The 23,204-nt window shown below is 45.8% G+C and overlaps 7 protein-coding genes across 7 annotated transcripts; 4 read left to right on the top strand and 3 right to left on the bottom strand.

The window, feature by feature from the left end:
• Positions 1 to 3,041: 3,041 nt before the first annotated feature.
• On the bottom strand, positions 3,042 to 4,618 carry F5Y00DRAFT_244842 (NAD(P)-binding protein). The gene is made up of 3 exons (XM_048008889.1): positions 3,919 to 4,618; positions 3,400 to 3,857; positions 3,042 to 3,344 (listed from the first exon to the last, which is right to left on the bottom strand). Exons 1-3 carry the CDS (start codon positions 4,315 to 4,317, stop codon positions 3,221 to 3,223), a joined length of 981 nt encoding a protein of 326 aa, XP_047862003.1. The 5' UTR covers positions 4,318 to 4,618; the 3' UTR covers positions 3,042 to 3,220.
• Positions 4,619 to 4,888: 270 nt separating this feature from the next.
• Positions 4,889 to 7,341, top strand: F5Y00DRAFT_244840 (fungal-specific transcription factor domain-containing protein). Its single transcript, XM_048008888.1, has 4 exons — positions 4,889 to 5,026; positions 5,089 to 5,385; positions 5,483 to 6,105; positions 6,180 to 7,341. Exons 1-4 carry the CDS (start codon positions 4,955 to 4,957, stop codon positions 7,237 to 7,239), a joined length of 2,052 nt encoding a protein of 683 aa, XP_047862002.1. The 5' UTR covers positions 4,889 to 4,954; the 3' UTR covers positions 7,240 to 7,341.
• A 1,925-nt stretch (positions 7,342 to 9,266) lies between these two features.
• On the top strand, positions 9,267 to 11,568 carry F5Y00DRAFT_151275 (cytochrome P450). Its single transcript, XM_048004540.1, has 2 exons — positions 9,267 to 10,654; positions 10,721 to 11,568. The coding sequence occupies exons 1-2, from the start codon at positions 9,590 to 9,592 to the stop codon at positions 11,411 to 11,413; spliced, it is 1,758 nt and encodes a 585-aa protein (XP_047862001.1). The 5' UTR covers positions 9,267 to 9,589; the 3' UTR covers positions 11,414 to 11,568.
• Positions 11,569 to 13,285: 1,717 nt separating this feature from the next.
• Positions 13,286 to 15,422, bottom strand: F5Y00DRAFT_244838 (cytochrome P450). The gene is made up of 7 exons (XM_048008887.1): positions 15,121 to 15,422; positions 14,532 to 15,064; positions 14,111 to 14,476; positions 13,939 to 14,049; positions 13,715 to 13,875; positions 13,536 to 13,649; positions 13,286 to 13,480 (listed from the first exon to the last, which is right to left on the bottom strand). The coding sequence occupies exons 1-7, from the start codon at positions 15,323 to 15,325 to the stop codon at positions 13,435 to 13,437; spliced, it is 1,536 nt and encodes a 511-aa protein (XP_047862000.1). The 5' UTR covers positions 15,326 to 15,422; the 3' UTR covers positions 13,286 to 13,434.
• A 537-nt stretch (positions 15,423 to 15,959) lies between these two features.
• F5Y00DRAFT_244837 (oxidase/Diels-Alderase) lies at positions 15,960 to 18,027 on the top strand. The gene is made up of 2 exons (XM_048008886.1): positions 15,960 to 17,473; positions 17,530 to 18,027. Exons 1-2 carry the CDS (start codon positions 16,174 to 16,176, stop codon positions 17,793 to 17,795), a joined length of 1,566 nt encoding a protein of 521 aa, XP_047861999.1. The 5' UTR covers positions 15,960 to 16,173; the 3' UTR covers positions 17,796 to 18,027.
• A 549-nt stretch (positions 18,028 to 18,576) lies between these two features.
• F5Y00DRAFT_272314 (uncharacterized protein) lies at positions 18,577 to 19,721 on the bottom strand (the record flags this gene model as incomplete). Its single annotated transcript, XM_048012951.1, has 3 exons — positions 19,249 to 19,721; positions 18,740 to 19,183; positions 18,577 to 18,688 (listed from the first exon to the last, which is right to left on the bottom strand). The coding sequence occupies exons 1-3, from the start codon at positions 19,644 to 19,646 to the stop codon at positions 18,577 to 18,579; spliced, it is 954 nt and encodes a 317-aa protein (XP_047861998.1). The 5' UTR covers positions 19,647 to 19,721.
• A 736-nt stretch (positions 19,722 to 20,457) lies between these two features.
• F5Y00DRAFT_254894 (uncharacterized protein) lies at positions 20,458 to 21,614 on the top strand (the record flags this gene model as incomplete). The annotated part of the gene is made up of 4 exons (XM_048010222.1): positions 20,458 to 21,153; positions 21,234 to 21,307; positions 21,363 to 21,535; positions 21,589 to 21,614. The coding sequence occupies 4 exons, from the start codon at positions 20,458 to 20,460 to the stop codon at positions 21,612 to 21,614; spliced, it is 969 nt and encodes a 322-aa protein (XP_047861997.1).
• Positions 21,615 to 23,204: the final 1,590 nt, after the last annotated feature.

The following is a 23,204-nucleotide window of genomic DNA, read 5'->3' as shown; positions in this document are numbered from 1 at the left end:
CCTCATCTCGAGTCGCGGAGGCCATGATATTAGTAGTTCATCTTGAAGTCAAGACGATACCGCTTTGCTGACACGATTCTCCTATCTAGGATCTGACTTCTGTAGTCGTAAGTCTCCCTATTCCTTCGGTATACTCAAGCCGATGAAAGTCGGCCGAAGATTGTAAGATTCTGGCTAGAGATAGTAAGACGCTTTGGTGCCGAATGCTGCGCCTCCCGCATCCGCCTTCAGCTTTCATCCATCGGTTAACCATTCCCGACGGGTCGTCATTCTATTCGCCTTGCATCGCGAAGGTTTCTAGAAGCCATAGGCAATCCTATTTTTGTTAGCTTGCAAGGGAGATAAGCAGTATTTTCTTACTGAGATATCTTCCCTGCTATACCCCTTGCCCCGGGTCGAGGGGTCGTCCATCTGATTACTCCTTAAATCCTAAGTCTTGTTTACGATATCCGCTATGAACTCGGGTCCGATTCTTAATCATTCCTTCGAAACCTGACGTTGATGGGGAATGACAAGCCACCCCGGACAATACTACGCAAACCATCAACATCTCCGAACTTGGCAGCATATGTTCATCGCGGACCGCAATCATGACCGCCAGCGCAGTTATCTGTGCCTTGCCTCAAACCCCACAGTCGACTCCAGCTTATCACCTTTATTAGGTGTCTTGCGGACTCTTGCCTTCATTTCGAGAGGATCGCTAGCACTTACACGTGTTCCTTCATCAGCAACAGAGACGAACTCGTCTAACCTCCATTTTTGTTTACAACATCGTTTCGGAAAATGAGGTGTTGATTTCAGCATGACTACGGGAGAATAGCATTATAGCTTCAATACCATCGCAGAAAAACGAAATATTACCTACCTAGGTACCTAAGTGATCTCGGCATGATCACAGAATGATACGTTCGCCTGAAAATCATTAAAAAGAAGATACTAACGCCAGCATAGTCGCAAAAGAAACATAAGATCATGTTAAGTATTTTCACGGATGTTAACTTTGGTATCGTCAAGTTGTGATATTGACTTCAATATCGTCATAGAAGCCTTCGAGGTGGGCGAGCTACTAGCTTGTACGCCAATAACGCTACTGTATGCTTATATCCCGCGTATGGTGACCCATTGCGTCTCGCAAGGAAAGACGCCTGCGTACACAGTATTTTCCGCGAGACCCCCCGTTTGTAGAGAATGTAAGAAGTACCTAGCTGTAGGTAGAGATACGCGGAATATCGTACGATTGTACGTACCTACTACCACAGTCCGGCGGCGCTCCCGATAAGATTGCGATGACAACGGCTTCACCCTGTAAGAATCACAGTGCATACCCGTTGCTCTGTTTGACTTGGCTCACCAATGATGGAACATCACATAGAAACCCCAGTATGTTACTAGACTCGACGGGCCGGCGGCCAGGGGTTTACTAGGCTATTACTCCCGATGCTTAAGTGACCCATCACGAAATAATAAAACTTCAAGCGAACTTTCCGTGGAAGAGGCTTGAGAAACAGGTGTCGGTGTAAGGGATGCGAAATGGGTGCGTCTCGATCGCCTTGGCTCAGACTGCCGGCGGCAAAGCTATGTTTATCCGTCGGTGCACTCAGCACTGGGATGGCCGCAACGTGTTAGCGACCCTGAAGCGCCAGATATGCCACCATAGAGCCACCATAGATTAATGATACCACGGCTGAACCTATAGCTGAACCTATGCAATGCCTGCTGTAAGGAAAGCTAAGGCAGCTACTAAATAGTATGATTTCGTATCTTGGCGCCAATTATGTGCTGAAAAGAATTCGAGGTCCTACATAACGGGGAAGACCTAGAATCTAGGTAGGTCCTAGATACGAAATTGGCAGTCTTGATGCCGACGGAGAGTGGGCTGTAAGATGATTGCACGACGAATGAGATGTTGTTGCTATTGTAAGAAGTTGTCTAATGGCCCCCAGCGCAAGTTTTAGTTGCCGATCGCACCTTTTAGGTACCTTAGGTAATAAGTTAGTAGCTCTAGGGGTCCGCTGAATAACATTATTACAAGGGGCGTACTGTAATTAGGTACATACATATGTACCTAATGTTACCTAGGCTGTAGGTCCTGCCTTGCAATTTCCTCATTTCTTCCTCTGTTCACAAAATAGCTTCAAGCTGTTGCTTTAAGACGGCACAAATATTAAGCAAGTTAGCAGTAAGATTATGCGTCTTACAACGGCCCCAGAGCTTATTGTTTCACAACCTAAATGATTTGTGACTTACCTAATGCTTTGCGTACCGTTGTTGGGGTCTCCTTGTACATACCTAGGTACGTGAAGTGCTTACGTTAGATTAGGTACCTAGGTACCGGCAAGGGTGTTCGTCGACAAAAGTCCAGTTCCGCTTATGCCCTTATCTCAGCCACTCAGAATTTTAATTAGCCCAGTGGCTTAATATTTGTCTCCCCCGCAATACTAGGTAGAAGTTCCACCAAATAGCAGGGTAAGATCGAGGCAACCATTCGGATGCCAAGTTTGGTTTCCGATTGATATGATTGATATAAGGCCAGAACACATAAGATCTGAGACAGGCCTTAATACCTAAACTGCCAAGTTAGTTAATGAAAGTACGTAATCACTTAGCGTCTTTACACTTCGGTGCCGAATATCCATCTTCGTAGTGTAATAATACATGATGGCAATTATACATAAACATGTCCTTGTATCAATTTAAACCCCTGTTTTTTATCAAAAACATTAACTTAGACACCTTGAAAGCTAGTTTCGTTTTTGGAACATCTTTAAAGCTTAATAGTGACTGCATATAGATTGTACGACCTTATAGTGTAGTTGACGTCAGAAAATAAACTCTAAGTTCTGACCAATTGGCTAAACGAAAAAATTCTCCAAGTACCTAGGTATTTTGGTCTAGTTATTTGGTCTAACCGTTTGGACTTTCAATTCTCAATGTCCCACATCAATTTTGACTAGGAATACATTATGCAACACTACCTAAACCTTTGCATAACACACTTAGAAAACACACATAGAGCTTTGACAGTCTCAACAAGTATTCAATGGTATTGTTAAATTATATTGATAAATCTATATGGGGTAATAATAATAATCGGGTACAGAAAGCTACACTACTAGACTCGAAACAATTTTGTCCAGATACTCCTCCCGGCTACCTGCCGCGCTTGCTAATAATACGAACAATATGCGATTTTAATCGTGATACAAAACTGTGTAGCCTCTCAAGACTGGAGGTTCGCAAGTAGGTCAACACCGGGTGCTTCATTCTCGAGAAGTTGGATGGTCTCGTTCCAAATCTTGGTTTGCGCGCTTCGTCCGGCTGGCGAGAGCACGAAAGGAGAAGGACTATATTATCTTTGGTTAGCATCTATTATCTTGTAAGCATCGTAGGGGTTATTACTTCTTAACGCTCTGCTCGCTGAGGTACGCGCCGTTGCCGTCTTTCTCGTGCTGCGTCGCGGCGTCAGTCAGGCAGTGTCCGCCCTGCTCGCCAGTCCAGCCGATCAAGTTGGCAAACGTGGATCCGCTAGAATCCGTGCGGTGCAGGGTACTCTGGCAGAAGCCAGGGTTCACGGCATTGATGATCACGTTGGATCCCGCAGCCTTAGCGCTTAGCTCGCGCATCCACAGCACGTTTAGGAGCTTGCTCAAGTTGTAGCGATCCATGTTTTTTCCGAAAGTCTCTGGCTTGTCTAAGTTCGCTAGCGTGTCAGGACCTTTAATCTCCTTGAGCTTCACCCAGAAGTGGTTCTCCGAGCTGACGATTGTCAGGCGCGACGGTGAACCAGTTGCTGCGGCCGTCTTCTTGAGAGGTCCGAGGATGAGAAGGGAGAGTAGAGCAGTGCCCAAGTGGTTAACCTGTTACGAAAACCCCGGATTAGATGCGCGCGATTGTCTAGGCGTTCGGATTGTTCCATACCTGGACATTTAACTCATGGCCCGTTTTCGACTTGACGAACTCCATACTCTTAACACCGGCGTTGAGGATGGCGATGTCTAGCCTGTCAAGACTCGCGGCCTGGTCGGCGAAGTTCTTAACGCTCTCGAAAGACTCCTGGTCGATCGCCCATATTTGGACGTCGATCTGGGGGTTCAGCGTGAGAAGAGTCTTCTTTGCTTCTTCGCCCTTGGATACGCTGCGAACTCCAAGAATGATTCGAGACAGGCCGTGAGAAGTCAACTCTTTGGCAGCTTCAAAACCGAGACCGGCATTTCCACCTGTAACTAAAGCCGTCTTGCCGCTGAGGTTCAAGCTCTTAGGCAGCGGCTTAGGCCTGAAGGTAAACTGTCGGTACAGAAATCCAGGAAAGGTGCCCATGATTGCAAACTTGAAGGAAGCTACTAAGAAAGATATCGTATGTTGTCAAGTTAAGCTATAAGATGTCTCGTAAACTTATACTAGGACTTCTTTGTTCGTGGGGGGGAGCTTCTTCGAGTTAAGGGACTTTGTAAGGTAAGATTGGAGAACGGGAGAGGCGGGAGCTTAAATGACTTCGGAATAAAAATAAGCACGTATAAAAATGTAAACGAATTGTACATTTGTCGAATAATATTCCACGCTTCTCTACTATTGGCTCGACTTTTTAAGCGCTAGTATCTAGCAAATAGTCAGGTGCCGCATGACGGCATTAGTTCCTTAAAATAACCAACCAACTGAAACGAAGATGCTGATCAACGATAGCCTTAGTAAACTATCCGGACTATGTGGTTCATTATTTCCGTAGGATCCCTCGTTAACATACTTGTACTTGTAAGTTAATATGAATACCAATATGAATATAAGGGCATGGCATCGAAAAGGGGGGGTTCGAGCATGCACACGTTTTTTAATAGCTTGTAATGCCAATCTCATGTTCGAGATTCGATTATTCATAGTCCTTCTTATGTAGTAGTTTACGTCGATCATTTTCAAACCACAGATCTCGATCTTTAACGATCTTTAATACTCTATCACGATGATACCAGCTCCAAAGCGTAAACAGCGTGTCGTTTCGTCTTGCATTCCGTGCTATTCGAAAAAGCAGAAGGTACCTTAATAGCTATCCCATAGTCTCTCTTGTACGTATAACTAGATTATTAATCAGAATAGTGTAACCGACAATATCCTTGCAACCACTGCACTCGGCGTCGTCGACCAGAAGAATGCACTTACATCTCCAATCCTCGCCTAAGCCCCTCGAGACAAAGTGTGGGTTCGAATGCAGGACAAGATGGCGTGGTACCGTCCAACCAGAGATTATTGGAGGTGACACCGGGAGAGTCAAACCAGCATCTAGCAGCCATGTCAGAGAGGGAGAGATTCGAGAGCAATCAGCAAGCTTCTCTAGCAGATCTCTTTGGATATTTCGATGACAGTGACTCTAATACGCTTGGGCTATTACGGCAAGTAAGTATTAACCTGTATTATACTTTCACTTATTTTCCCCCTTTTTTTCTCGAAAAAGAATTATCTTATTCCAGGTCCGCAACCTAACAAGCAGTAGTTGAAAGTAGAAGAGACAAGACCTTGGCAATCGAATTATACAAACTTATCTGGAGAAATATTGGATGCTGCCCAACATGAGTTGGCAAAGATACCAGCGAGGCCAATTTTAGACTTTCTTCTTCAATATTTCATCCATGAAGTCAACTGGATGAATCAACTCGTGCATCCACCAAGTTTCTTAGCCGAGTATGAAGATTGGTGGACGAGGAGACCTGTAACTCGTCTATTAGACGTCGAGTTCGCCGTTCTCGTCTTGCGTATTAGCGCATACTGTTCACAATTCCTTCCCTCACCAGCCCACACATCCGATATGATTCGTGGCGTCTCTTTAACTGAGATACGATACCAATGCACCCGGACAGCCCAAGCGCTAGAGAAGCTATGTGCACAGGCAGACACGACGGGCTCTCTAATCCGAGTGCAACATCTTTGCTTCGCCGCGCTCAACCAGCAGTGCGAAGGCAATATAAAGCTCTCATGGGCGACATTCGGTTCGGCTATTGGGGTAGCGCAGATGATAGGGATTCATAGAGAACCTACTGGCGTTGCGTCACAAACGATGGATGAATTCGAGCGTGAGATGAGGCGGCGGATATTTTGCAATCTTTATATTTGGGATGCGTAAGTATACATATCCTATTCTCCAATATCTGACTTTGTACAAAGAATAGGCATTGCTAACTATTGGTTCAAAGGCGTCTATCTAGCTCCCTCGAACGCCTTCCGTTCCTTTCTGACGGGTTTTGTACCACCAGCCTACCAAAGGTACACCAAATCGCGGATCTTGAAAAGAGTGGCGCTCCGGAGGCGTTCATGGAACGGATTCTACAAGCTCGATTAGCCCGGTTCTGGAACAGCTTCATCGGCAGTCGTAACACTTCGGTATCTTACGATCCCAGCGCTGCGGAGGAGCGCTACGAAAGATTCTGCACCGAGTTTATCACAAATATTCCCGCCCCGTTTGCATTGGATCCAAATAAAGAATGGGATCTCGGTGTTCCTAACCTAGGACGGCAACGACAACTATTCCACGTCGCTATATACAATTCCGTCTGCAACAATTTCAAGCCGCTTCTTCGACTAGAGCCTGAACAGATCTCTGCTCTTCCAATATATAAGCAAGCTATTCTCCAACATCAAAAGAGAAGTTTAGCACGGGCGGCGCTAAATATGTTGGAGGCTATCACAACGCTTCACAGACTATTAGGCGCGACTCATACACGCCTATTCGACATAATATTTCATACTTTTGAGGCGGCGGTACTCCTTTCTTGTCTCTGCTTAGCTGGCGGGTCCGACTACGGCAATGATGGGGAGCCCACACAAATAGGTCTCGACAATGATGGCTCGGGTTTCCCAGCTTTCTTCCGCTTAGTTGATCCCCTGGCGACGAGACACATGGATATTAGCCAGGCTAGATGCGTGGAAGCTATACGAGAGGCACACGAGCGGTTACAAATGCTAGCAGACCTCAACGCGATGGCAGAAGCCGGAGCGAAAACTCTGGGCAGGCTTCTAGGACGTATAGTAGAGTGTGGCACGCCGGAAAACGACATATTAGATACCCCAACCTCTTCCTCGATGTCGCACGCTATAACAACAAACAGCTGTCCGATGATGGCAAAATTTCAGATGTCGCCCGCAGACATGGATTTGATGAGCGAGGACATGAACTGGTCATCAATCATAGGGATGTCCGATTCGGATCTCCAACTATCGCTAAGTAATGTCGATATAGAACTTAGCCACTTTTGATTGTATATAGCATATTACCTGGAATCTCGAATCTAGAATCTAGATTAGACTTAGACTCTCTAGAGTTAGAAGTTAAAGAAAATAAAGAGATGCGACAAACAATAATCTTTTATTCACAATGCTTTTTAGTTGTTGCCTTCCCCTTCCCCTTTTGTGTCTATGATTATTATTATGCAGTCTTGACTCTAGTATCCAAGTTCAATATCACGTATTATAGTCAAAGATAAATACGAAGTATGGTCATATAATGAGAAAAACTACAATCTTATTCTTTAGCTTTTCCTATTATTTAAAACAATTATTTCATTTATTTTGTTTTTATAATCTTTAATTCTTCAAAGATGTCAAATGCCAAGACCCGGCCATTGAAATTCGCTCCAGGCTGGCTATCTAGGTAGGTAGGTACCTAGGTTAGGTAGGTCAACGTAAGTAGACTGCACCTTAACCTCAAAACACTATAGAGATAAATTTCCGATTGGGTTAAACATAGGATGATCTTCACGGGTTATGCATCTGATCTATGAAGCTTTATCTGCCTGGAAAATCATGATCTCATACGCTCTATTCTCTGGAGCTTTCAAGATGGAACTTACATCTTATCCCGGTATGATGATCACCCCGATAAATGCAACTACGTAAACCCCCTTTCAGTGTATCTTTCGAATATCAGTCTAGAATGACTCTTTACGACTGGCGGATGGATTTGTTTCGTAATCTTCCATCGAACTATTCGCTTATACGTCAGCTTACTAAGTTATCATTTCGCTTTATTCCTTCGTGGCTATAGCCTGGCTTATAGCCTATCTACCCGATATGACTAGGTACTCATTTAGTGTAACACTGCCCCCACCCCCGCGTGCTCCTTGCATATGCGAATACACGTGGGAACAGACCGACTCATATATTATACCCACTGTTCAAGGTTATGCCAAGCTTGCGCTACATAGAAAGCTGGGGCCCCCCGGCAAGGTACATGTGGGCTCGACAGGGGTCTGAAGGAGCCGCATTACGAGCTAGCCCCGTCTTAAATTCAGCTAGGACTTATGGTCCAATAGAGTGCTTACTCCGCACAACGTTCAGCGACAACCGGTGGCACAAAGAATATGCCTGCTTACGTCTGTAGCCTGCAACGTGTATGCAGGGCTGGCAGGGTTACCAGGTAGACTGGTCCTACCTGAGGATTGGTTCCTTGGCGGAATCTGTCAGAACGTTCAGACGCGTACCGCCTGAAATTTATTTCCGATGCGGGACGGGTGAAGCCGGGGAGGAGCCTGCATCAAATGTAGTGTAGGTACCTATGCATGCTTATAAAATACATAACCAGATATACGGTATACTATGTAACTACGTGCATGTCCAGATATGTATACGTACATACATCCTACATCCATCGTACATATGCACTAGTACCAACTGAGTGGAGGCTACGTGTGGTTAGGCATAGCGGGGTGTTATAGATCGGGTGCCACAAAAGTGCACAGTAGCCGACCTTGGAAGATTGATCCTTTCGACGTTGCTGTGTAAACCTGAAAAGGCACTCAGGTCGGTTGTGACGGAGGCAAGAATCAGGCACGGAAAGAGGCACAGAAATCGGAGGATTGATAGAAGGAACCGCGTCCTAGGCATTTAGTAATAATGAAGGGTGGAGTATGATAAGGATGATGAGGATGATAAGAGATCAACAGAGAAAAGCCTCATTATCATACGAAGCGATAGGATTGATGTGCAGAATTTCGTGTTGATTTTAACTTGGTTACCTGTTTTTCTTATAGTCCTATTATAATGGTATATATAACAAGTTGATTCCACTGCTCTAGTTCTGACTAATATCTTAGGTACCTACCCACCTACCTGGTAGGTACCTACCAATCTGCTTACTTGCATATTATTTGCGGTAGAGGCTTCCGGAGGTGGGCCAATAAGATGGGTGCATTTAACCAAGAATTACGTGTACCTGAACAGAATAGTGTGCCACTAGGCCTATCCTCTACTAGAGCTAAATCCTACAGTCCAAAAACATGATATTTCTGGACATCCTTCAAAAGTCATATTATAGTGTCTAGACCAACAGCATTAATCCCAATGCTTCGTCAAAGAGTTTCGGCCGAACAATTCGGTCCACTAAATCACTAAATCCAGAATCGTATCGGAATCTTACGATTGGGTGTTGGTTCGACGAAACTTGAAGGAAAAGTAGAAAGGCGAATCTCCTTGAAATGATAACATGTAGCTCCCTGTCAGTCGTTGCTTGTATACTTAGGTTAGGTAGTATTCTCTACTTTCACAATCCCAAAAATATTGGGCTCATACAATTTTCTTTGTGTCGGTTTTCTTTTCAACTTTGACCACCATGTTGTCTCAAGCCCAAGGCGTGTTAGACGTCCTCGGCAACGTCCACCTTTCGCCGGCTATTGGCTTTCTTCTCGCTGGCGCTGCTGTGCTTCTCTATGGAGTTTACCTTAGACTTCTACCTAAGCCTATTCCCGGGATTCCGTATAATCCCGAAGCTACGCGCTCCATTTTTGGCGATGCGCCTAGCATGCTGAAGGAGACGGTGAAGACGGGCGAGTTTATGGCATGGATGCGAAAGCAGTCAGAAAACTTGAACGCGCCCCTCTGCCAGATCTTTCTGCGCCCGTTCTCTAACCCTACGCTCGTCCTCGCGGACTGGAGAGAGGCGCAGGATGTTCTGATGAAGCGCAAGGACTTTGATCGATCAAGCTTCACAAGGGACTTGATGGCCCCGATCCCGCATCATCATATTCGCATGAGTACGGACAGGGAGTGGAAAGACGCCCGCAAACTTACTCAAGATTTGATGATTCCCGCGTTTCTGCACAGTGTCGCCGCCCCTGCTATCTACTCCAAAGTCTTAGACTTCCTACACCTTTGGGAACTCAAAGAGAACCTCGCGGAAGGCAGGCCTTTTCACGCGCAGACGGATATATATCACACTATCCTCGACGCCGTCTGCGCGTTTTCGTTTGGAGCCAGCTTTGAATACGCAGCCGTGCGCCCGCAGTCGGATCTCCTTGAGAGTCTAACGTCCGAGCAGAAGTCGGCTCTAAAGGGAGATATCGACGATCCCGTTCGATTCCCCGAGGCTGCCCTTCACGAGAATCTCGAGGTTAGCATGAATGCGGGACACATCCTTGAAAAATTGATGAACTCTGCTGCTCCTAAGGTTACGCTGTGGTGGGAAAATATGCGACCTTCTTTCAGGAAGACGCTCGCTGCTAAAGATCGGTTTGTTATGGATCAAATTAACAAAGCTGTAAAGAAGATGAATGCGAACGGCACCGCAGACGATTCCTGGGTACGCTCGGCAGTTGACCACATGATTCTGCGCGAGACTGTTCTGGCCGAAAAGAGTGGCCGAGAGCCTCAGTTCTTTAGTCCTAGCATGAGTGACGAGGTAAGAAAAATTGAAACCCCTTTTAAAATTTTGGTGTCCATACCCGCTTACAGTTATGTAAAACAGATTATTTTCAACGTCGTGGGAGGTCATGAGACCACTGCTAATACATTGGTATGGGGTTTGAAGTTCCTAACGGATAATCCCGAGGCACAGTCACGCCTTCGCTCCGCAATTCACGCCGCTCACCCTATGGCGTTGGCGGAGAAGCGTCTTCCCGCCCTAGATGAGATCACCCACACTACCATACCTTATTTGGACGCCACTATGGATGAGATGTTACGTCTTAGTGCTATGCCCATAACTAGGGAAGCAACCCGCGACACTGAACTCCTAGGACATCGCATACCTAAAGGCACTGTCGTTCTTCTACTGTCTAACGGGCCAAGCTTCCTCTCCCCATCATTTGAGATACCCGAAAGCAAGCGCAGCAAGACCTCTCAGGCGACTAGGGTAAGGCAGTGGAACGAAGCCGAAGACATGCGCGCGTATCGTCCCGAACGCTGGCTAGCGAGGGGTGAAGACGGCGAGGTCAGGTTTGACGCCACCGCTGGTCCTCAGTTAGCTTTCGGACTTGGCCAGCGAGGGTGCTCCGGCCGTAGGCTCGCCTACACAAAGATGAGAATCGTCCTTACGCTAATGCTATGGGAATTCGAACTCCTCCCGGTTCCTCCTTCACTGTCGAGCTATGCTGCTAAGGATGGACTTGCGCACACACCGCGACAATGCTTTATCCGTCTGGGAAAAGTGAAGTATTAGATCTTATTTCCTAGCTCGGCTTAGAAAGGCGGGATTCGGTGTTAGTGTTTGGCGCAAGGTGGTAGGATAGACCTGTATTGAAGCATGTATAGTAACAATTAGATTATATATCCCGAATTAGGTTTTGTTACTCCTTAGCTACGTTTATTTTGTACAATACGAAGAATATCTAGCTGATTAAGTTGTATTGTGTCTTTTGTATACCTACTGTTTTGTTTAAGCACACCTTGTGTGATTGTAATTTCTGAGTTAGGGTTGTTTTTATATTCCATACTTTGGAAAGAGTAGCAGATGAAACGAAAAAGATACGCCCCTGTAGATGGTTATAAGTTAATACTAGAAGATGGTTCAGTCTGAAACTTCTAAGTTAAGACTCTGATAATCATAAGCTCATGTAATAACCGTGTTCCTTTTATGTTTTAGTCATATTATAGTCGGCATCATGCTTTGGAACCTTGTATATTTCACTTAAGTCCAACATTTCTACACCAATACTTAAGATATTGAAGAGATAAGTGATACACGAATTCACAACACACCTACTCTATACATCCCTATAGTATTACATTTTACATCTATTAAGAGTTGTGCTATTTACAGATTACCTTGCCAGCCCTTCCAAACAGATTACTTTTCAGAAGACTATCATGCCATCTGCCACCAATTTTACTAGTAAAATGACATTCCTCAATTCCGCCCTATATCCCTTTAAGAAGTCTTATAATTTCTTCGTCAACAACAATAAATTGAAAAACATTTACCTATAAATAACTTAATATGCCTCCCCGTAACGCCATTATTAAACCTCGCGCCGTTGTTGGTGGCGTAGATAAGCCTCGTAAAACGGAGTTATTCTTACCGAAAGTCTTAAGATAACCTCATCTTTTAACATCAAGGCACCTGTTGGGATAATATGTCCTAACCTGACGGCTGCGTCGTATGAGGCTATGTACAACCTCGCAATTAGCTTAGATCGTGGCTATCCACCAGGGCTTTCGAGCCCTGGTATCCACACACACAAGGGCTATATACAGCGTACGTAACCGTACGCTGTATCCCTCTTAAGTATACAGTCAATTCAAGGTTTTACAGCATCGTTGCTTTCGTGTTTGGCTCCTCCGTACAGCTGTACGCAACCCTGTATAATGCTACGTATTATATAGACCTTGTCTATTCGACAGCACCAATAGCCCTTATTTGCAAATTAGTTTTATACTACTTAATAATATATCATTCAATATAAGCCTATCTTATATAATACAATTGTTATCGTCGAGTAAACAGCGTTGCTTAAAATAACCAATCTGTAAATAAGGTCTTATTTACAAATTAGGTAGTTTTGCCAATCGGATTAAACAAATATCATTTTACTAATAAAATTGGTAGCAAATGGCATGCCAGTCTTCTAAAAAGTAATCTGTCTGGAAGGGCTGGCAGACCAATCTGCAAATAGCACAACTCTTAATAACCTAGTTGCCTAAGTAACTAGAGGTTACCCCCCCGGCAACACAAAAGCCTAAGGTTTACACCGCACCATGTTTCTATGCTATTTTCATTATTGTTACATATTAGCGACCTACTCCCTATTAAACTGGAGGGTACCCCTATAATAGCCCGGATTTACCGCTATTACACGGCTGGACAATACTCTCAATACCCTCGAGACCTAAGTAATAAGGCCTTAAATAGATGCATGAACTTGTTCTTTTCATATTTACTGCTTTCTATAAGGCAGGAAAATTATCTGTAAGGTAGCAAGGCATGTGTCCCAAATAGGAAATTTGTACTCGCATTCAACACAACATCCTAAGGTAAACCTTAAGCAAACCTTAGGCAATCACTACCACGGAAACATTTATATAGTAAGAAGCTTCAGTTCCTTTAAGAAGTTTTGGATTGGCTTATGATAGATGGTACATTTTTCTATATACGCCCTCTCTATTCCCCAATCTATATTTGTGATCATATCGCTATACCCATACCTACTCCTATAGCAACTGAGCCTCCCATATAACTACACTTCATACTGAATGCTTCTCAACTGTAGCGTAGAATTTATTCTTATATCTGTACGACAAAAGGGTTAGAGAAAGTCCAAAGTTCTGTTTGATGAGTTACTTACGCTACGAGAATCAAATCCTTCCACTCCATGTCCTTGTCAGTCGTGTTGTACGGCGTAATCTGGAAGCGTCGGAAGATGTTTCCGAAAACAACCCACATCTCACACCAGGCTAGTCTATATCCTTGTTAGCAACCATATTTACCCAACAATGCGTTAAGGGGGGATAGCAAATCTCTTACTCTTTGCCCAAGCATTGGCGAGCCCCCCTGTTGAAGGTGGCCATATACCTATCGAGCCGAGCAGCGTCGTCGGTTAACCATCGCTCGGGAATAAATTCGTTCGGCTGGTCCCAGACATCAGGGTGGCGGTTTAGGATGTAGGCGGACATTTGGATGTTAACCTGATGAGCGCATGGCGCAATATTAGAAACATGCTACGTCACATTGATAGTTTCTTCACTTACGCCTGGCTTCAAATATTTGCCGTAGAGCTGGTATCCTTCTTCGGGTACGGTTCTGGGAAGACGTCCAGGTAGAGGGCTTCCAAGCCTCAATATTTCCTTAATGGTGGCGGTCTATCACATATACATGTTAGAAGATCATTCTTCGTCCGCAACGGGTTTGTAGATCTCTTACCAGATAAGGTAGCTTCCTAACACGCTCATATGTGATCTCTTCTTCGAGCGACGGGAACTCTGCCGAAAGCTCACGAAATATCTTCTCGTAAATAGCGGGCCTGGTGTATACTTGGTAAAGACCGTAAATCAAAGCAGTTGAAGTGGTATCATTTCCCGCAGTCAGAAGCATGACAAGTTCGTCGTTCAGCTCATCGAGGTTAGGGACTTGATGATCCTTGGCGGCTTTTGGATCCATTAGCATATCTATAACGGCCGATCGCTCTCCATAGCTCTTTTGTAGCTGACGGGTTGCATTGCTTATAGTACCTCCGGCCTGGTGCGGATTGAACACTTCAAGATACCTCCCGGTAATGTTAAGACAGGCCTACACATAGAGTTAGATAAGCTAAAAAAACCGTAGGCAAACTCCAGGCACTTACACGCTTGAAGCTAAATAGGGGCATGGGGAAAATGATAAAAGAGGTCATGGATGCGGCTTTCAGCGCGATAGCTGAAATCGTGGGGAACGAAGTGCCAACCCATCCTACCTTGAAACCCGCTTCAAGGTATTCCGTGAGCTGGTTGCGAAAGTTGGGCTCCGTAACGCAACCCATCTCCTGACCGAGGACGATCTTGGAGATGATGTCCATCGTAAAGGCCTTTGCGGCAGAAGTGACACATATCGGCGATGACTTCTCTGCCGCCTCCTCAAACCTCTTAATCAGCTGCTTCGTCTTCGCCAAAATCGCGGGAGCAAGTTCTTGCACCCTAGAGCCCGATAAAGCTGGGGCCAAAACCTTTCTCCGGACGCGGTGCTTGGCCGGGTTTATCTCGCCGATCAAAGTCCCCGGAAACGAGATATTTAGATAGAAGTGAGCGTCCTTGGTGAAAGTCGAGTTGGTTTTCACTAGATCTTGGAACACTTCCGGGTCGCTAACGTGTATAGTATTCACACCAACCCGAATTACAGGCCCTAGCATGCGCATAAGCTGGTGCCGCACGATAATCAAACCAGGGGCGTTAACTCACCGTGGAGCTTGTGAAGCCTGTCGATCTCGAACAGCAGCTCTCCATTTCGATAATAATTCCAATATAACTCCCACCACGAATCCGATACAGCAGCGATTTTAGACCCTGGGTATTTTGACAGGGGATGGAAATATATTCTGTATATCGCTAGGAATACCCAGGATACTAGTGCACAGAGAGCAAGAAGTAGAGCTCGGTCCAGCATGTTGAAGATGGTTTACCCGTGCTACGAGTAAATGTGATCTCCAAGAGTTGAGCTTTACGAGGCCACAACTTCCCGCGTAGACTTACTATTTCTTTCATATATCTTTCTCATAATTTTCTGTCGTCCGATTCATAATCCTACTACTTCTCAAAATCTCACGATCCGCTTACATGTAAGCCCTGCGGCGAAGTACGAGCCCCGATAAATTTCGGGTCATGTTTGTCGTCGGCCGATAAATTTCGGTCGGTAGGCTGCCCTGCGTAATATAGGATCCAGGTTGCTCGCGTTAGCTTCGCCTCATTAGCTGAAGGATCAGCCGTTGTGAGTAAGCCAATCGCACGCCTCGGCCCATTTCAGCTGCTTTTTGGTACGTTTCAGTGGCTGTAGACATTCGAGATTGCTGTCAAAGCTGTAGGTAGTCAGTTCTAAAAAAAAGAACCACGCGAAGGATCTAGTTATGCAAAGTCCATCTTACTACTGTGCAGCCTCTCGCGTGGAACGGAAGCGTCCGCGGCAAACCTAACCGTCGCCATGAGGCTCGTACGATTCGGGTCTGAAGGAGTGACAGCGCTCGCATGGCTGCGCAATAGCTCATTTTCCATCTATTCTAGGAGGCGTAGTTCCAGGGCCATGAGGGTCCATGAAATTAACAATCTTAGGCGTAGCCTGTATAAGTATGGACGTCACCGTAGCACAACTTGTAGATTCAGAAGAAGAGAAGCATAGAGTTCAGTTTCCTGAGTCTCTTTCCTCCTAGTTTCTTTTCATAGTCTATTTCTTCATAGTCTATTTTCTTCGTCTTTCATATAGTCAATCTTTTATCATTTCTCTCTTGTCATCAATTCACCATGCGCGTGTCTCGGCTTCCTCTGTTGGGTTTACCCCTTATTCCCTCAGTATTGGCTGCTCCCACCCCGGCATCAGTCGATAGCTTCTTACAATCTATCGACGTAGACCCAAACTCAGTGCCTGCGAGTGTCAAGAGCCAGAGCGGTATTAACTTCACCTGCTCCGTCCTCTCCATTATCAGCAACAACGGCAGCAGTGCCGGTAATGAGACTCTATACGTCGCTCGCTCGAACAGCGATCTTTACGCTCAGGAGGCACACGCTCATTGGTCGGAAACGGCGTGGAAGTCTCCTTCTTGCATCTTCGCACCTAACAACATCCAAGATCTAAGACGCGCCGTTCTTATCGCTGGTTTCACAAACATCACATTCGCCGTCCGCAGCGGTGGTCACTCGCCTCTTTCCAACTGGGCTAACATCGACGATAGCCTTCTGATTTCTATGACTAACATTAACGACTTGGAATACGATGAGGCTGCTCAAACCCAGCGATCCGGAATGGGCAACCGCTGGGGCGACGTCTACGGACACCTCGTTCCTTACGGACGAATCGTTGTCGGTGGTCGTCTGGCCACGGTCGGACTTGGCTTATCCACAGGAGGCGGTCTCTCCCACTTCTCAAACGAATGGGGATGGGTTGGTCAGAATGTCCTTCAATACGAAGTCATGCTTTCCAACGGTTCTCACGTCAATGCTAGCGCTACCGAGAACCCGGACCTGTACTATGCCTCTAAGGCCGGGTCTAGCAACTTTGGTATCGTCACTCACATCACCCAGCGCACTTACCCCATGGGCCAGGTCTGGGGTGGTCTCGTTCAGTTCCCTGGTAACTCCTCGAAGCAGTTCATGGCTGCTATGGCTGAGTACCAGGGGAACGGCCAATTTGACACCAAGTCTGCCATCCTCCCTTACATCGGCATCAACAACGACACCATCCTCGCTACCTTTGTATACTTGGATGGTGTAGTCCGTCCTGATGCTTTCGCGCCTTTCTTCGAGATCCCCGTCACCGCAGACTACACCCAGGTCTACGACAACTTCTACGAGTTTTGCCAAGTCGACCTCCCCTACCAGGTACCTAGGTGGACTTACGCTGCTACTACCATAGCCTTCGACAACAGCACCAGCACGGAGACCTACGAAGGATTGATCGATGTATTCTCTCAGTTCTCGTCGCGCGTGCAGAACGTTACCGGCGGCTCCTTAGCCCCCATGGTCCAGCCCGTCTCCAAGAGCATGGTTGACCAGTCGCGAGCCCTTGGCGATGACCCCATGAACGTGGAGGACAGAGCGCAGCTATGTAAGTAACAGGATTCCCGAGTATCCCCGCATGTGCATCAACGCTAACAATTTCAGGGGTCGGTATCAACATTGGTTGGTCATTGGAGAAGGACGATGCAACTGTCTACCAGATCCTCGAGGACATTTTGGCGGCAACAGAGAGCTACACCACGTCCCGCAATGTCCACCTGCCTTTCGTCTTCCTAAACGACGCCTGGTCCGGACAGCAGCCTTTCGTCGGCTACGGGCAGGACTCCCACAACAAGCTCCTGGCCGCCAGCAAGAAGTACGACACACGCCAGATGTTCCAGAAGTTAGTCACGGGCGGATTCAAACTATAGTTGATAGACGATCTCTACTTGACTACCACTTCTGGGTAACGATTTTATTATAGATTACTGTTGGGATATAGATGGGTGCATAACCTTGTAAAGTAGCTGTATACCTAGACTGAAAGGGATCGCATCGAGTGTTGGGCGTTGTACGAGGCGATGAGAGGTCATTTTTGGCTACTATTCGATTCGTTACGATAAGATGTTTTAGTAATATCAAGATTCTCATTACGATGTATAATCAAACTTGGATGGAGTGTTACCCCTGACTGCCCTGAGTGATCCTTAACTAAACCCGGTGTCTGATCTAGCTAAGATGAGTTTAGTCGGCTTTAATTCTCCTTGATGACAATCTTCTGCGGGGAGAATGCTACGTTATTCTTATGTATTTGCCGGCCTAGAGTCTGAAAATAGTAACCTGCGTCACGTAGGGTAGGGATGGATCTACGTACATATGTACCTACCTACTCAGCCACGAGATCGTCAAGATACGTCGAGGTAAAGGTGAAGCTGCATTGGATTTATCTAATATGTATTTATCTAGGGCGCCAGTGTATAAATATTCAATGGATTTCCACACAAGCCGACCTAATTTACCACTAAGAATAATGAGAATAATGTGGAAATTGGAAGAGCCATTGTAGGGCGTGTTAATATTCTTTTAATTTAGAATATCGGAAGTGTCGATAAGATGTAGTGATCGAATATTCAAGTAAAACATTCGAGAATTTATTTTCCTAGGTAAATTGGTTGAAATAATACATCATTGATGTTTTCCGTAGAGGCATCATCATAGAGTCTTCGTACCAATCCAGAGCGGAGTTGAAGTGCAGGTGAGGAAGTTTCCTTGTCGACTACACGTCGCTTGGACGTAGCCGACGCCAACAGCATCGAACGACGACCTGCCATGTTGTTAGAAACATGCTTTCTCAGAAAAGCACTTTTTCACTTACGATTCGCTACAGTTCCAGTGCTGCTTAATAGTCAACACGTTTATTTGCCGGTCGAAGCTAAACGTCGCTGTTGTCGTAGAACTCTCCTCTGCATCCGACTCGCAAGATCCAGTCAGAGTATTATTCTGGCTTCCCGAAGTCGTACAGTTGAAAACATCCGTATTGGCCATATTTCTCAAGATGAAAGACGGGCCAGTATCGGACGAGGGCGCGCTCGAAGACGGTGAGCCGGGAACTTGTTCGTAACGGCGTAGCCAGTTCTCGAGCTGCCACGATTGGTACCTTTCTGCATTATCCGCGCAAGAATCTGTTGCCAAACGAGCCGGGCTTCCTGTGGTAGTAATATCTAGACCTTTACCCTTTAACATGCAGCTGGTGCCGTCCTCCTCGCTCGTCGCGCAATCTAGATCCAAATGGAAAGATCCTATAGCTAAGGCGTCGGATCTGTCCCCGTGATGTTAGTTTCGTTTTATGTCTGGAGACTGTAGCAAGTGCGGGACGATACTTACCCTTCTTTATCTGAGCAGGCAAACGTATGAGATATATACATTGTACGATTATTCTTCCAGTCCAGGGCAAACGAGACAGCGGTATCTGAAGTCCTGCCGTTGCCAGCCCAGATACAGTCACTCCAAATGATATTCCCGTCTTCATACCAACCTTCCCACGATTCGGGCCACTCTGCGACGCACTCGAAAAAGGTGCCCATAGTGAGGTTGCCAGGTACTATGCTCACGGCTATCGTTGCGGCTCCCTTCCCCCCAGGCTCCGCGCCGTCATACCTTGCGGCGCCCACATGCCACTGATACTCCGAAGACGCGTTCGTACCAGTGCCGCATACTCTAGAAGCAACTACTCCGTGAGTAAGCGGCAGCACCGCTACAAAGGCTAACACGCCGTTTCTCATCCTGACTTTTTTTTTTCCTTTGGACTGCTCGAAGCGTACTAAGGAATATAGATGGCGATTAAAACTTCTCTGCCGGCATGGTTGCTATGTAATAAAGGGGTGTCTATAGTTCGGTACGGGTGATCTTATCTGGCTTTTAGTTATACCGGCTTGATTAAATGCCGGGACGTCTAGGCCGTTGCATTGCAATCTGGAAGAGTGTGTGGAAGATTAATCCCATTTTGCCGTAGCAGGAGAAAGTCTCCAATCACCCACATATTAGGTGGCACTTATCTTGGACAAAATATAACAATAGGTAGAGATTTGAAAGTAAGCGAGTGTGCAGAAGTGGCATACTTCATTGTTATCTTTAATTCCAAAGATCATACAGCATCATCATGATTTGAATTACTCCGTTGTATCATCTCGAAGTTTCATAGTCAGAAATCAAATATGTCCTGATATATGCCATCGATCGAAAGCAGGTTTATGCCAAGAGTAATGAGTTGATAAGGGTTTACCATGCGAGATACTCCCGGGTAAATTCATTAGGAGTGGCAATTTTCCTTAGCCCAATATACCTCGATATTGTCCAGGTCAGAAAACCAAGTCAGAGAACCGGTATCTCGGCATTGATTTAGGAAGAGGTAAGTCTCTAGTATATAGGAATTAGGGTCCAGGTTATACGTGCGAGCGATAGTCTGGCTTCGCTCCGTCTGAGGTTTTCCCATCGCCGCAACCCCTTTTGTAAACTGGTTAGATAATTCTGTCCAAGATGAAGTGGAAAGCTTTAGCCCTAGCGCTTCTCGCGGGGGATGTTGCCGCCCAGCAGATGATACGTTTTGGTTGCTCCCAGCTTGTCATTGAGCGTCTAGACCCTCTCGTCAATCCCGGTACGTTGCCGTCGCCGCACGTCCATCAGATCGTGGGTGGGAACTCGTTCAACTCGAGCATGGACCCGGCAGTGCACGATCTCGTCAGAGACTCTACCTGTACCAGCTGTACGTTCTCTGAAGATTTCTCTAACTACTGGACGGCGGTTCTATACTTCAGGGCCCGCAATGGGACATATAAGCGCGTACCACAATTTGCGAATGTAGGACTCCGACAAGATGGTGGAATCACAGTTTACTATATCCCTCCCTACGATGGAAAGACGAAAGTGACTGCTTTCAAGCCGGGTTTCCGTATGCTTGTCGGAGACGCCGCGCTTCGCAAGGCCGATGGTATGCAGCGCCAGCTATGTCACCGCTGCTACACAACCGCGGATGGCGCCGGCCCCGCTGGGGACACGGGTGGCGCGCCGTGTACCGGTTCAGATACGCAGAGCTTACCCCCTAAGCCCTGCGCTGGCGGTATTCGCACGACGATTACATTCCCTACCTGCTGGGATGGAAAGAATCTAGACAGCCCAGATCACAAGAGTCACGTCGCATATCCTCGCGAGGGTACCTTTGAATCAGTAGGCACCTGTCCGGAGAGTCACCCTATTAGGCTACCGCAGTTGATGTACGAAGTTATGTGGGATGTAAGTACCAACTTTGCTACCCTGATATATCGGGTAACAGGCTTCGTCGAAGGGCTGTTGCTAATTCGTATATTTCCTAGACAACACCTTTCAACGACCCGGAACTATGGCCCGAGGATGGCTCGCAGCCATTCTTCTGGAGCACAAACGATGAGTGAGTCTCCCAAGAAACATCGGAATTTTTCCATGTACTAAATTGGTACGTACAGAACTGGATATTCGCAGCACGGCGATTACGTCTTCGGCTGGAAAGACGATGCCCTTCAGCGTGCTCTTGATGCGCGATGCAACAACGCTGTCTGCAGTGAGCTCAAGGTTCAGACGTCGGAAGAGGCCCTAAAGTGCACCAAGGCTCAAACGGCAGTGGAGGATGTTGATGGATGTGAGTCATATTTATTATAGATGCGCGAACATGGGTAGCTAACATATCACTAGGGTTGGAAAGTATCCCAGGTAGTTAGAATGGCCTATATGATTGTACCATAATCTCCCTCTACATCATTGTTTTCAGACGTCTTACTATATGTTACATGGAGTCTAATATAGCCACGACACTACTTTCATCTAGTGTCTTATATAGAGGCGTACTCAAATACGGATCGTACCCCTAGTCAAATAAAGTGATGTGAATCCCCTTATTCTAGGCCGTCGAGCTGTGGGGAATTCCCGTGTTTGACTATTAGTATTAGTGCTTGTTCCATATATCTCGGGGGCTGTAGGTGGATAGGGGATAGATATAAGAAAGAGACAAGGATATATAGAAGTAGGTATTCAAACTTAGCCTTTCTGGTTATCGTTATGGGGAGTAGAATCGCGACCAGTACTTCAAAGATACGGCGAATGATATCCCAGTTCACTCTAGGCAATTCTTCAAAAGCATCTATAAGTATTTTATATTCTCTAGCCACTGAATAAGTTAGATACCTATAGATAGACTAAGTCAGATAGCGAAGAGTATTTAAAATTAGTTAAAACAAAAAATCTACTAACTCTCAACAATATCACATTATTATACTAGCAAATCGTCGGCGATGCTTGGCAATTCCCAGTAGGAACCGGAGATTCGTACACTTTGGTCTAGATAGTACTACCGCTGGATACCTCTTAATATGGCTATGTTGATGTCAGCCATGTGGCATCATCTAGGGGGTTATGGTAGGGGCAATATGCCCACTGGTCCCATCAAACCGGGTACTGTTGGAGACCAAGATTAGGTAGGTAGTTAGATAAAATCACCAGCTGGACGAATGATCAAAGAGGACCTATCCTGGTCTGAATTTTAGTAAATATCTCGGCCGCACAATCATACTGACTTGGGTAAAGCTATTCCTCACGCAGCCTTGTTCACTGGTGATTCCTATATTTAGGGTTGAGTCTGCGCCGGCACACTTCAGCACTGTTCGTATAATTGTTTAGCTAATATAAATCGTTCACCTACATGTTAAAATCAAGTCTCTCGTCTCTACCTGCTCTAGCTTGCTAATTGTGATTAGATATACTATCGTCATAAAAATGACTGCAAATTGGTCTATCCTCCAAGTATTGCTGGCCTCGGCTTGCTTATTATCAAATGGGTTGGGCCAAGCCCAAGTCAACAGAGTCCATTGGTGCGAGTCTTATGATTATAGCGGTATTCTTTTAACTTTTAATACTTAGGTAGGTTAGAGTGCACTCTAAAATCAGGTACGGATTACGGATTACATCTAGGTAGGTACATTACCTTATGTAGGTACCTAATTAGTACCTGCTTTATAGGGATATACATACATGTATGTATCTTACAGGGGGTATATGCCACTGACGTAACTAACATTATGTAATGCGCCAGGAGTTGAGAGTGGACACCCAATTATGTAGATCTCCAGACGATAAAAAAAAACTCCAGACGATAAAAAAAAAAAGGCGACTGGCCCTTCACTTGCATCACTAAAATTACTAGGTTAACCTACCTCACCACCTCACCACCTCACTTGCATATAACAGAAAGGGTTGCGATAACTTAAGTACTTCATATGGACGAATGCTAAAAGTTCTCATTATAAGATTTCTCA

The sequence above is a fragment of the Daldinia vernicosa genome (genome assembly GCF_022497035.1).
Source record: "Daldinia vernicosa strain CBS 139.73 unplaced genomic scaffold F5Y00scaffold_48, whole genome shotgun sequence".
Classification (NCBI taxonomy): domain Eukaryota; kingdom Fungi; phylum Ascomycota; class Sordariomycetes; order Xylariales; family Hypoxylaceae; genus Daldinia; species Daldinia vernicosa.
Note: the sequence above shows the minus strand (reverse complement) of the source record. Positions and strands in the feature narration are given on the sequence as shown.

Coding starts and splice junctions, on each gene's coding strand:
- F5Y00DRAFT_244842 (XM_048008889.1), bottom strand. CDS start 4,317: ATGGGCACCTTTCCTGGATTTCTGTACCGACAGTTTACCTTCAGGCCT. Junction 3,858..3,918: donor GCCATGAGTTAAATGTCCAG/GTATGGAACAAT, acceptor TTTTCGTAACAG/GTTAACCACTTGGGCACTGC. Junction 3,345..3,399: donor AGCGAGCAGAGCGTTAAGAA/GTAATAACCCCT, acceptor AAGATAATATAG/TCCTTCTCCTTTCGTGCTCT.
- F5Y00DRAFT_244840 (XM_048008888.1), top strand. CDS start 4,955: ATGATACCAGCTCCAAAGCGTAAACAGCGTGTCGTTTCGTCTTGCATT. Junction 5,027..5,088: donor GCTATTCGAAAAAGCAGAAG/GTACCTTAATAG, acceptor TAATCAGAATAG/TGTAACCGACAATATCCTTG. Junction 5,386..5,482: donor CGCTTGGGCTATTACGGCAA/GTAAGTATTAAC, acceptor AACAAGCAGTAG/TTGAAAGTAGAAGAGACAAG.
- F5Y00DRAFT_151275 (XM_048004540.1), top strand. CDS start 9,590: ATGTTGTCTCAAGCCCAAGGCGTGTTAGACGTCCTCGGCAACGTCCAC. Junction 10,655..10,720: donor GTCCTAGCATGAGTGACGAG/GTAAGAAAAATT, acceptor TATGTAAAACAG/ATTATTTTCAACGTCGTGGG.
- F5Y00DRAFT_244838 (XM_048008887.1), bottom strand. CDS start 15,325: ATGCTGGACCGAGCTCTACTTCTTGCTCTCTGTGCACTAGTATCCTGG. Junction 13,876..13,938: donor GCAAATATTTGAAGCCAGGC/GTAAGTGAAGAA, acceptor TGCGCTCATCAG/GTTAACATCCAAATGTCCGC. Junction 13,481..13,535: donor AAGGATTTGATTCTCGTAGC/GTAAGTAACTCA, acceptor TTTGTCGTACAG/ATATAAGAATAAATTCTACG.
- F5Y00DRAFT_244837 (XM_048008886.1), top strand. CDS start 16,174: ATGCGCGTGTCTCGGCTTCCTCTGTTGGGTTTACCCCTTATTCCCTCA. Junction 17,474..17,529: donor GGAGGACAGAGCGCAGCTAT/GTAAGTAACAGG, acceptor TAACAATTTCAG/GGGTCGGTATCAACATTGGT.